The 13,309-nt window shown below is 36.9% G+C and overlaps 2 protein-coding genes across 3 annotated transcripts in view; one reads left to right on the forward strand and one right to left on the reverse strand.

Moving 5' to 3' along the window:
- LOC123874433 (protein esc1) overlaps positions 1–1,875 on the reverse strand; it is a 117,509-nt gene extending 115,634 nt beyond the window's left edge. For both annotated transcript variants that reach the window (XR_006797916.1, XM_045919761.1), the window contains exon 1: positions 1,066–1,875. Coding sequence is in view for 1 of the 2 variants with exons in the window: in XM_045919761.1 (XP_045775717.1) it covers positions 1,066–1,875 (810 nt within the window). In the remaining variant the exon portion in view is untranslated. The remainder of the gene's footprint in view (positions 1–1,065) is intronic.
- LOC123874430 (elongation factor-like GTPase 1) overlaps positions 1–13,309 on the forward strand; it is a 168,523-nt gene that overhangs the window by 106,021 nt on the left and 49,193 nt on the right. The window lies entirely within an intron of this gene.

The following is a 13,309-nucleotide window of genomic DNA, read 5'->3' on the forward strand; positions in this document are numbered from 1 at the left end:
CAGCCATTGTGGTATTGACGATGAGAAGACCTGATTTAATTTTGCAAACATTGTCCAACCCAGCCATCAAAAATTTTTTGATGGCAGGGTTGGACCTAGTTGTATGGTCTAGCCAAGGTAGTACTGTGATAAAAATACGATTCCAACATTTTTGTCAGTCATCGGGATAGCGTGTTAACTGAACATAATCTTGGTTATGGTATAACACATGTTTTACATCATTGCCATCTCTTGTATATAAATAATTGTATACAGACAAAAACATCGAATGAATTTAGTTTTCCCTTCAAGCTGTGAAATTAATTTTTCTTGTAGCGCTGCATGGTGTTTGCACAAAGTAGGCAGTGGCTTAACGACTGAATGTTGTATTTTACTCGGCCCTTGCTTCCTTTTTTTCACACAATATAATGGATTCTATTCTATTGAAGTTTTTGTATTGTTTAATAATAATAGACTATGCATGATAAATTGTATTCGACACTTCAATGAGTTTTTATTAATTTTAGATACGGTGTAAATGATTTTTTTTAAAGTAAAAAGAAATGAGTAATTACTCATCAACTTCTTGAAGTCATTAGCTTTTTTACTGGAATAGGAAATTCCATATTAAATTACATAAAAGAAACAAGTCTGCTATTATAGAACTCAAAATAGTTTTAAAAAAAAAAACAACTTTTAATCATGAATAATAATAATTAATTAAAAATTAATCGTTTGGCTAATAACAAATTGCAATTATATCCACTTCATTGGTCGGAACTAACACGTTTTAACATTTAATAAATATGCACATCAACAATTTGCAATGTAAATGTGGGAATTCGGATCGATTAATGCAACCTTTCTCTACGAGCACAATGGATGAACTCTGTTCACGCACTGTTACACTTACGCATATGGTTAAAAAAGCAAGTTGTTCATGCTAAGTGCTTGCTTAAATTACTTTTCAAAATCGACAGATTTTAGGAACGGTTAAACTGCATCTGCCGGTGAAAACGGAAATATTTTGCCTACTAGACTGTAACGGAATTAAAGTGATGCTCGATAATCTACCAGATTACTGACCTCTTTGTTCGTCTGCTCGTTGATCTTGACGTGATTTTCCTGTGGTTTGTCTCGCAATGGCAGATATCCCTCGCGGCTGTCCGCCGGCTCCGTCACGGTGCTATCTGTCAGCGTCGTAGACTCTTCTCCCGTGCTAGCTGTGCCATCGGTAGGCCGTGTCTCAATAACAGTGGTCAACGTTTGAGCAGTATCCTTTGTAACATCAGCTGTCGTGCCTGAAGTATCGATTCCTGCCACAGTCTCTGTACTGTCGCTATTAGTATTGATTGTAGATTCTGTATCCTGTACGGTTGGAGTCTCCGTAGTCCGCACTGGCCTTATAGTGTAGCGCTTCGGCGGTTTAACCGTAGTGGTTACGATATTCGTAGTCGGCGGCAATGATTCTGTTTTTGATGTTTGAGTTGATTTAGCTTCAATGGTCGTGTCAGTGGCTACAATTTTGTGGGTCGATTTTTTCGTTTTAGGGGGTGTAGACGCGGTTGGTCGGACTGCGGGGGTGGTTTTAATTTTGTTATGGGATTTTCGGGCTAATGTGGTGGGACGTTCGCGTTCTTGGAGGGTTGTCAACGTTGGGTTGTCGTCTAATGTCGTCTGTAGGGTAGGGGGTTGTCGGTCAGCGGGTGGGTCTAGGTTGGACTGTTTAGGGGTTCTGGATGGGGGAAAGAAGTAGTCCATGATGGACGGGGATTTGTTGCGGTTGTTGGGTAGCCAGGACCAGGGGTTGAAGTCGATGAGACGGGGTCGCGGCGATTCGGCGGAGGCTAGTGCGAGGGCGGCGAGCGCTAAAAGAGCGAACAGTGTGCGAGTCATGGCGCGGCGTGCGCGTGCGGCCGCTGTGACGATCGGAGCGGGACTGCGCACGCGATCACAGGCCCACCACCGTTCATCCACTCGAAGCCGTAGGGTCGAGATGCAGATGCAGCCTGCAGGGATATAATATGCGCGAGGAAAGTTGTAGCTATGCGGCCGTATAAATTTGAAAAGGCTTGAGGTTCGCTAGAACGTGATTTTAACTGCATATTATGCAGCTCAGCTACTAATGTATGCATCATAGTATCCAATGTGTATAATATTATGAATATCCAGTGAACTTTCATTTATGAAGATAATTTATTGTTAATAAGCGATGATTAGCCAATCTTACGTGGTTAACATACCTATTTATAAAAGTTAAATATACCAAGACGCCATGCATAGTAATCTAGCTTTGTAACACTCAATAAGACTTTTCAGCCGCCGATTTATTATTACATATACAAGGGTTGTTGATCTAATGTACAGTTTTTTTATCACGGACAATAATTCATCACCACTATTTTACAATTATTTTGCAACATTAACCGCTATTCAAATATAGGCATAGATAAATTGCTTACGATGAGTCCCAAAACACGTCTGAAGCTTAAAATTGAGAGAAAATTAAACAGCACCGCAAGCCGTGATGATCACTTCTGCACGCTCTATTTATTATAACCTTTATATTTATATTAACACGGATTCCGGCAGCTTTATCTTTATCGAAGTGTTAAGAGTGCCTACTTTGAAATAGATACCTTAACTCGTATGATTATGCATTTATATTTAGATTTTCTTTGAAACCTCATGAATTAGATACATTTATTAAAAAAAAAATTATATTTATGTTCCATTTAGGTTTATTCCCGCTGATCTTACATGAACGTAGCCTAGGTAGGTACTATTTCTTAGGTAGAGATCTGGCATGATGATCTCATTTCTGTTTTCTCTTCGGCGAATTTATTGCATATTATGCCCAAAATTGTATCAAACAATACTGTTTTAAGATTTCACTGTGATACATTTCGTTTTCTCTCCTTAAAGATTTTTCACTTTCTCTACATTTTTTATTAATTTATATTCTAAATATAAAAGTTTAATAGTATAGCAATGTTACATGATACATAATATGTATCGATACATCGTCCCGGAAGTCTGAAAAATATCAAAAATTTCAAGACAAGTGATATTTTTAAAGATATAAAACGTAAAAAATATTTTGTTAATTTCAGCTAAACTAATATATTGGATATTCAAACTAAATTAAAATATTGGATGCTAACAAATTGTTGTTGTCTAAAATATATCTAAGATAAGATAGGCGCGTCAATCATGACTTTTCACCGAATTTTCTTAGACAACCTTTTCTTATTATGCTTCCGGCTCTTAATTTGTTCCTTAAGCTCTCGATTCTGCTAGTTATCAGACTTGTGAAGAAATCGAAAAGACAAACGACGAACAATATTAATCCCACACCAGTATTCTATTACCGATTCAGTCAATGCAGGTCATTTTTAAATTGGTCAGTTAACGATGATTTCTCTAGCAGAAGATTCGGTCGTAGTTAATTATCGCTCCAGGGCATCGCAGCTCTAAATATATGCTATTATTTACTTAGTTATTAAAGGAAATTGAATCTGCGACCCGGGCAGTCTAACGGGTGTCAATAATAAAGTCATAATGAAGCAAACCGTAAGTGTACTCAAATGCGTAATGGCCAATTTTGTAAAAACTTTATACTTACCCGTACGTTGTATCTCGTGGCTGTGACAGAACATCTAGGTAATGACTGAGTTGGTTAAGCGAATAATTCGAGTGATTCCACGGTTACAAATTATGATGCATAAGTAGATATTCAGAGGAAATTCTAATACACTCTAGTTCTACTTAAGAAATGATGTACATTCAGTGTTCAAAATTGATTACATCGATCAGTGAGTAAATCTATCCTATAAATACGAATAATAATAATTCAATAGGCAAACTAGAAATCGAAATAAGCAAGAAAACTGAAAGTTTATGCGACTTAAGGCTGATTTATCAATCGTCAAATAACTTTTATCTGAAGAATACATATTTTGAGGTTTGACAATTTTTATATAGAAAATCTGTCAAAACGTCATATTTAAAAATGTGACGATGACAAAAGTTTTTTAACGAATGTAAAATCGAGCCTTAGATACGTTTAACTCATTAAAATATAATAAGTAGGTATAACAACTAGACTTCGCCCGTGTGGATATAAGGGTTTTAAAAGTCCCCTGGGAATTCCTTGATTTTCCGAATTAACATATATTCGTCTTCAGGATGCAAGCTATCTCTATGTTGTCCAAATAATTGATGTCTGCCACTTCATCCACGTTGATTTACCTATAGGTTCCCGTGGGAACTCTCTGATTTTCCGGGACCTGTCTCCGTGTTTATGTTGTCCCTGGTATTCGATCTCTGTACCAAACGTCAAAATTAGTTAAATAGATGGGCCGCGAAAAGTTAGCAGGCAGCACAGATTTGTAGATAAAGATCTAACGTAACTTGGCAAAAAAAATAGCAGCTCCTTTCATCGCAGCAAAGAATTGATCAATTCGTTCGGGATTTCTCTCCTCAGGACAGAATGAGACAGCGTCTCCATAAAGCTACTGCTTGGCCAGCTGCTGTCTCTGGTAGGCACAGAATTTTTTGTCTGGATTGTGCCATTAAAATTATTGGGCTAGGTTCAACTTGACTGTTATTTTCATAGTAAATTCGTGCAGAGAAATTCTATTTTTCATAATGCCTACAAGTGTTAGAGGAAAAGTGTGAGAAATCACTTCGTCAATTTTACAAAGCCAAAGTCAATTATCACGATATTTGAAAGCTAAACAGGTAGGTAGATTTTTTTGCCAGTCGGTAAAGCTTTAATGACTTGTGTTTCATACTTTCTGTTCCATTAAGTAACTAGATCCGATTGAAACTTATTGTATTGCACTAAAAATCCATTAGTTAACCTTTTAGTTAGTAGATGGTATGTATCTATACCTTGATCTATACCTATCTTCTATACCATTACTCGTTTGAAGGTTGACAATAATACACTTTCAGTTTATTCTTGTAAATAATTGGCATCGAAATAAACAAGAGAGTTTTAAAATATTTACTAAATTAAGTTTAACAAGTGTAAATTAAAAATTTATAACACCCCCGACAAGTGAAGGCTACAGTAACTAGAAAATAGCTGATAACTTTCAAACGGCTGAACCGATTTTCTTGTATTATAGCTAAGAACACTCTCGATCAAGCCACCTTTCAAACAAAAAAAAAAACTAAATTAAAATCGGTTCATTAGTTTAGGAGCTACGATGCCACAGACAGATACGCAGATACACATATAGGTACACATCAAACTTATAACACCCCTCTTTTTGGATCGGGGGTTAATAATATAGAAAAATAGTTTTCAAATCAATGAACCTATAGAAACTTTAAAAATACTCCATCGATATAGAATATTTTTCATCGAAGATAACGTAGTAAATTGAGATGCTGCTTTTCCTAAGATCGGTTAGAGACGAAAATGTCTTGAAAAAAAAGACGTGAATGTAGAGATCAACCGGCGCTACCAAATCGACTGAATGAATAGTTGATACTGTCACGAAATGCGTAGGTACGATCTATCTATTCCTAACATCCCAAGTGGAAAGCATCTGACAATAGATTTAAATTTATTGACTATCTACAGCAGTAACATCATTTCGCATAACTTGATATGGAACCGATTGTATACCATTAAGGATTTATATCTTACTCTATACTGATTTGCATGAGAAACGAATTGCGACCTTTCGATTGAATCATATTTTCTTATATCTGTGGTTGATTTATAGCGTCAGTTATGCGCTGAAACTTCATCTTCTTCGCCACTGAATTGGGTTCCGTACTTTGAGAGGTTAGTCTGTTGTGCGGTGCTCCCACTAGATTTCAACATGGGGTTTATTCAAAGAATCGGATCACCAAATTTCTGAAAGGTCGGCAACACATTAACGGTTCCTCTTGTGCTGCAAATGTTAATAGGCGCTGGTAATCACTCGACATCAAGCTATCTGTAAACACAGTTCACACTACTGTATGACCTAAACAAATGCGAGTCAGACTCGCGCACTGAGGGTTCCGTACTCGGGTATTTTTTCTAACATTTTGCACGATAAATCAAAAACTATTATACATAAAAATAAAATCTGTTTTACGATGTACAGATAAAGCCCTTTCATATGATACCCCACTTGGTATAGTTATCTTATTTCGAAAATTGAAACACATTTTAATTTTTTTTTTAATGATTTAAACACAAATTCGCGGTTTTCAGATTTATTCCTGTACTTGTGCTATAATACCTACCTGCCTGCCAAATTTCATGATTCTAGGTCGACGGGAGGTACCCTATAGGTTTCTTGACAGACACGACGGACAGACAGACGGACAGACAGACAGACAACAAAGTGATCCTATAAGGGTTCCGTACGGAACCCCAAAAAGAAGATTGCAGTTAACTTTACCTTAGACAGTAAATAAGTACGATGCGTCAAGAACCTACGGGTAAATAGGCATTATACCTTTGTAGTACACAACGGCATTTGCGTAGGTATTTAAAAGCATAACTGTTGCGTACGATTTGTTCGATTCAGTGGATATAAAATATCGCACCTATATATCCGCGTTTAATGACTTAGCTGATTATATATCCATTAGGCCCGTATCCAGTTTCGCATGTGATACTCCAGGTAACACGGTTCAGAAGTAACAGGACTTAATAATGGCGACGGGATAATGGTGCGAACAGACGGCAACACTTTTACTCCTCATCTCCGTGTTTCTTTTACTCACAAACAAAGATATTACGTAATTATCGCTCAATAGCGTAATGATAAGTTCCGTCGGTGACGCGTGTGATCCAGGAAAAACTCCGACCGAGGCAAATCAACCGGGAAATCATCAACATTCTATGGAAAGGATTTATCCTTAATGCAGTATAAATGATTATAATGAAAGAACTTCATTTATTAACCCCCGACCTAAAAAAAAAGGGGTGTTACAAGTTTGATGGGTGTATTTGTGTAACTGTGTGCGGCATCGTAGCTCCTAAACTAATGAACCTATTTTAATTTAGTTTTTTTTTGTTTGAAAGGTGGCTTGATCAAGAGTGTTCTTAGCTAGAATTCAAGAAAATCGGTTCAGCCGTTTGAAAGTTATCAGCTCTTTTCTAGTTACTGTAACCTTCACTTGTCGGGGGTGTTATAAATATTTAATTTACACTTGTTATAATATATTTAAGATTTTCCCACGGACTTTTCTTTAAATCTAATGCCCTTTATTCAGACCTTTAGCTTAAGTGCAAAACCAAAAATACTTGTATCAATTTATAAGAATAGAAAAAGGTTAAGGTGTTAAGGTTTCTATCAAATCTCAGCTATTAGTTATCCGACGCTCCTATACAATTTACGAAAGTCTCGCGAACTCTCGAATCATAAAAAATACAAAAAGAAACCTTGTGCTAAAAGCCCTATAAAGTATTCAAGATTAAAATAGGATCAGATGGTAATTGATTGTGCTCCTCGTAAACGACTTGAAGCGAGCGTGGGCGTTGAAGGGACTACTCGTAGAATGTAACGGCAAAGTTTCTAACAGTCAGTTTATTTTCGTATACTTATTCATACTACATTCATACTAGCGACCCGCCCCGGCTTCGCACGGGTGGACATTTATTTTTTCTATTTTCCGGGATAAAATATAGCCTATACGGATTCGGAAGAATCCCTCTAAGTAATGGTAAAAGAAATTTTGAAATCGGTCCAGTAGTTTTTGAGCCTATTCAATACAAACATACAAAAATACAAAGGTTTCCTCTTTATAATATTAGTATAGAAGAGAAGTGGCTTGAGCTTACCTTTTTTTTATAGCTGCGAAATGCTTTTACGCATCCCTCCCGGAAGCAGAGCAGATACCACGCTGCTTCCGGGGGGGTATGTGGGACTCGCTGGCAACCAGAATACCCACTAAAACCCAGCGGGGCCGTCTGCGTCATGACGAGACGACACAGGAACGCAGTTTGCATACCAAACCTAACCTAAGATATACTTTTGGCACTTCTCGTAGGAGTAGTCTATGGTTAGGAAGGTACACTGCGCTTCAATGAAACCGAACTCGAAAGAGAATTTGCTTTCTTTAATTCGAATATCTTATAGTTTTTTTTTTATTGACGCCAGGTTTACTCTTGATGTCAATCTTGATTAAGCTAATGTGGTGATGTGTAACATGTTACGCGCTAGATTGAAAGAGATGCCTAATCAATAACTTAATTAGTTGTAGAAAGCAAAGGTGTTGAAGTTTGAACGTCGTACTTCATTTAGCAAATATAAAAAGGTGAATGCAAATAGTCTTGATGAAGCTTCACATACACCTACTTCATTTTTAGGGTTCCGTACCTCAAAACGAAAAACGGAACCCTTATAGGATCACTTTGTTGTCTGTCTGTCTGTTTGTCAAGAAACCTATAGGGTACTTCCCGTTGACCTAGAATCATGAAGTTTGGCAGATACGTAGATCGTGCTTATAGCACAAGTACAGGAATAAATCTGAAAACCCTGATTTGTGGTTACATCATTTAAAAACAAAATTAAAATTTGTTTTAATTTTGAAAGTAAGATAACTATACCAAGTGGGGTATCATAATACGAAAGGGCTTTACCTGTACATTCTAAAACAGATTTTTATTTATTTTTATGCGTAATAGTTTTTGATTTATCGTGCAAAATGTTGGAAAAATACCCGAGTACGGAACCCTCAGTGCGCGAGTCTGACACGCACTTGGCCGGTTTCCTTTAAATAAACTCTACCCATATTATAATGCGAAAGTGTGTTTGTTTGTTGGTTTGCGCTGTAATCATGCCGCAACGGAGCTTCGGATACGTGATTTTTCATGGGTATAATTAGAAATGCTAAGAGTCACATAGGCTACTTTTTGTCTTGGAAAATCAAAGGGGTGCCTACGGGATATATAGTATTCTCTAAACTTACCTAATATCGTAAGCGAAGTAGTATTTCCAAAGCGTTATATTTTCCACTACAGATTCTGTGATCTATATAACAATGAAAGTTATAGCCTTTTGCATTATAAAAGCAGAACGACTAAAAGGATCTCGATACGCTATTCATCGTATAAGACCACTTTCAAGGTCGATTATGTCGGCCAAATGCAAGTGAGAGCAGGAAAGAGTTGTTACCGAGTGCATACAAAACAGAATCTACGTGAAACGTTTACTAAAACGCTTACCACATACGTATTTGTGCTAATATCACTGAATTCTTGAGCCTGCTGTTTACAATACTTAATGTTCAATGCCCGAAGCTCTGTTGCTCCTACGTATGTCTAGACTAGTCAATACTTCGATATACTAGCGCCTACTAACTTTGACAAACTTAATGTCCTAAATAACATTTGCCTAGAGCCCTAAAGTTTTCTTGGACTTGGAAGAATTTTATGTAGATTGACATCTTCATAATAATTTGGCAGAATAGTGTGTCGTTTATTAACCTAAACAACAGAATAATAAGCTCTGAAATGTCAGTCATGATGGAGATTAACTTTCAGTAACTTTCGAGGTAACGTCATTATATGACATCTCTTTACTAGATTTAAGTTATTCGTAACGTTAAGTTGAAAATAGCACTAGAGCCTGTAAGCTCAAAGTTACGCCAACGTTACAATTTTAATGTCATATAGCAAATAAGCCCCAGTAGCTCTAGTTGTACCTCTCCTAAATATCTCACTTAAACTTATAAACAATCTTTTTTTGGGTTGATCGATTTTTTTTTGTTACGATCGTGCATTGCTAGAACATAAAGATTACTGTCATATCTAAAAAAGGAATCCAATTTATGTGCACTTTAGGTAACTTGTAATAACTAAATTGATTCCCGGGTGGTCGCGCCATTAGTGTTTCATAAGATTACCTACTTTGTAAAAACCACAATCTCATCGCGCGCTGAAAGATAGATAAGTTTGTATTATGATTTTGCAACTTACACGTTTTTTCGCGAAGATATTAATTATTATAATGTAAGGCTCAATAGTTTTAAATATTACATTTACTTGTACAGATTAGATTATTAAATTTACATAGGAGTGATTTTAATGAGCTAAAATGTAAAAATTACTAGGAAAGTAAAAGTAGCCCTGTTTCAAATCCTTATCCTCTAATACCATAGTCACAAAACGAGGCAAGTAACGATCCTATAGAATTAAAATAAAGACGGCATTTGCTACAAATAATAGAAGATGAACAAGCAAATTGCAATCGAAATTACATTCACAATCATTTACCTTCATGAAGTGAAGCATTATATCAATTCGATTTTCATTGCTAAGTAAAACAACATTCCATTCGTCTTTAACTTGATAAAAGCATCCATGTATATTGCGATGACTGTAAGACATTTACTTGATCAATTTGCTAGCTGTAACTACAATGCAAATAAGCTCGATAATGATACTTTCCAAAAGCTTTATTTAATTCGGATAAGTATCTACGTATACCTGCTCTCTCTTAACCAATTATTTGGTTCAATGCTGCTTCTACTATGATAGCTGTTCATCTTGGCGTCTTTTACAAAAATGATTCACTGAACTAGACGAACTGCCTAATTGCGCCATTCTTTTTTTTAATGTTGCACTTAGATGTTAACCTTGTACCTATATCATTAAGATGTCCTAAAAAAGAGGTCTCCATGAGATAGCACAGCCACAATTCGCTTTGTGCTCATCATTTTCCAGTTTCTTACTTTGTATCCGTGCATTTCTCGGATTCATAAATAAACGAAGTTCTGTGAAGGTTTGCTCTACGTTTTTGTCGACTTCCTGTGAATTACTATTTTGAAATGGACAAAGTTGCAAAATGTTACAATCGCTAATTTAGTTCTGAGCGTTATTCTATCAGGAATAAGGTTGATTTTAGCTAAGATGAGACTTTTCATCAAACTGACGCGAAAATCACGAATTATTGAAATTATGGTGATGATTACCACTCGAATCCAACAATCGTGGTGTCCTAACGGTACCGCTTGTTACGGACACCCGGGTAGGGTTGAGGTCCCTGTGAATATAAAACAAAAGCCAAGCAAACAGTCTTATTGGCGACCCGCGTTATTAAAAACATCAACGAGCCTGCAGTCTGTCACTTCAGTAATTAATTAGTAAACACTTTATAAGTCCTGTTATAAACACTGTGTAAGTGATCATGCACATTATTGTTGCATTTTTGTATATGCTATTATTATATGTAAGAAAGGTAAAGGTATTATATGTAATGCACTACCTTTTCAGACCTATGTGATAAAAATAAATTATAGATTGAAAAGTATTACAAAAAGTATCAACTGTTAACGGACTTGTAACCTTAGTGTGACCCAGTAAAACAATCTACTCAAAATCTGTAAGATTCCTTTTTAATTTGTTTTAGATACAATAGATGTCACTGTGTCACAAAAAATTAGACAAGAATAATATAAGTTTAAATAAACTCAATCAATCATCTGTATAATGTGTAAAGGCTAATTGAGACCCACAGAAAACGCAGTGGTAAGCAACCTGGTACGACTGAAAACATACTAAATGCGCGCGTACCATTGTACGAGTCCTTATACAAAACACTTGAAAGGAACCTTTATTGCAGTGACAAATTAGCACAATCTTCGTCTTCGCCGCTCAGAAATATGATTATGTTCTGAAAAGGCATTTTTTTCGTGCCCCCATAATAATCATTGTCGCTAGGAATTAACGGGAACCGTGTAGTTTTTCTGCCATTTGTCACGTTATTTGTGATTCGCCACGGTCGATACCGCGAGAGGCAGGGCCGCGTTAGCACAACGCAATTGATTCGATTATTGCGAATCATAAAGCTTCCCGTTCACGTTGGACCAACGCGTCTGGCGAGTATCGGCCAACTTGTAAAGGTAGAGGTTCCTTAGTGTCTATAAAGTCAATGCATAATATACGCTGACTACGCTAAACGCATAATATTCGACTTCTGCGTTTGATGTTACGTGTATGCGCTGCATTCATAATTCATATGCACCAATGATCCCCAATTAAACGGTGTTATCAAATTGCGCCAAATCCTTCAAAGTGTCTATCAAAACGCACACCAGTCGACAAAACAACTAGCGATGTATGCACCACGTGTACGCTAAATGGCTTTGTAAGTTTGTATGTGTACTGGACATGTTTGAAATTCGAATGCATTCGCCGAGTGTGTTGGGCTAACGTGTACTAGGCACCTAACACATATTATGCATAGTGCATCCTCTCGACATATTCTGTAATAAAAGCCTAGATAAAAAGTTACAAACCCTTAACAAAAGTTGTTTTTAAACTAGAATTTCATAAAATTAACGAGACCTAACACTCTATTAGCATAGCTTGTTTCCTGCTCAGTTTTAAAAACCTTATTTCATTCATTTTACATCTAAATAGAAGGCAGTGCTACTCACACTAGGAAACTATGTCTTTACTGAAGTATAATTCCACTTGAACGATGACGAATACCTAAGGACTCCGGTAAGTGCGCTTCTGTCTATGACTACATCCACCATCAAGTGAGATAGCAGTCAACTGCTTATCAACTTATGCAACTTAGATTATCATAATTATTGTCAGCCGATAGATTGCTGGGATAGGTCTCTTGTAGAGACTTCCGCACGCCAAGATCTTGCGCCGTCTAAATCCAACGTCTCCCTGCGACTTGTTTGATGTCGTCTGCCCACTTACAGTCCGACAAGGCTCTTTTGGCGCGTGGCCAAAATCGGAACTAAAGCTGCCATCTAGAGAAGTGCACTTGTTGATAGTTCGCTTTGTCGGCATAAAGCGACAACTGCGCCCTCACTCGAGTGCCAAAAGAGCCTTGTCGGACTGTATTTGAGAATCTCCCTGCTCGCTCTTCCCGGTGCGAGGTCGCCACTTTAGAACCTTGAGATAGCCAACTAGATGCTCCTACGTATAATATCGAAAATCGATAAAGATTAAAAATATTAGTATTTTAACGTATAAAATAGACAAAAGAATATAATAATTCCACTATAAATTCTGTACCAATTTTCCATTGCTCTAGTTTCGTATTCTACACTTTAACCTCAAGCTTGTGGTCAGTACGTTACTGTTCGCATTACTTTTCCTATGGGAATGGGAATGCAATACGAGAAGCCTCGTTGTTTATTGCCTCGAACTTCTGCTCTCCGCTTAAGATTTATTCTAACCTTTCCACCCGTGGGAGCTGACCTAGAGCTAAACCAAACTGTTCGTTCGGGTGATATGTAAACGAATTCTGAAGGAAATATCAGTTCTCAGTAGGCGTTGAACGTCGGTGTAGGCAGTACCACCAACTTATATGTTCAATTGAGTCGCTAGTGTGGAATTTGACACCTA

Source organism: Maniola jurtina, chromosome 18 (assembly GCF_905333055.1).
Source record: "Maniola jurtina chromosome 18, ilManJurt1.1, whole genome shotgun sequence".
In the NCBI taxonomy this organism is placed as follows: domain Eukaryota; kingdom Metazoa; phylum Arthropoda; class Insecta; order Lepidoptera; family Nymphalidae; genus Maniola; species Maniola jurtina.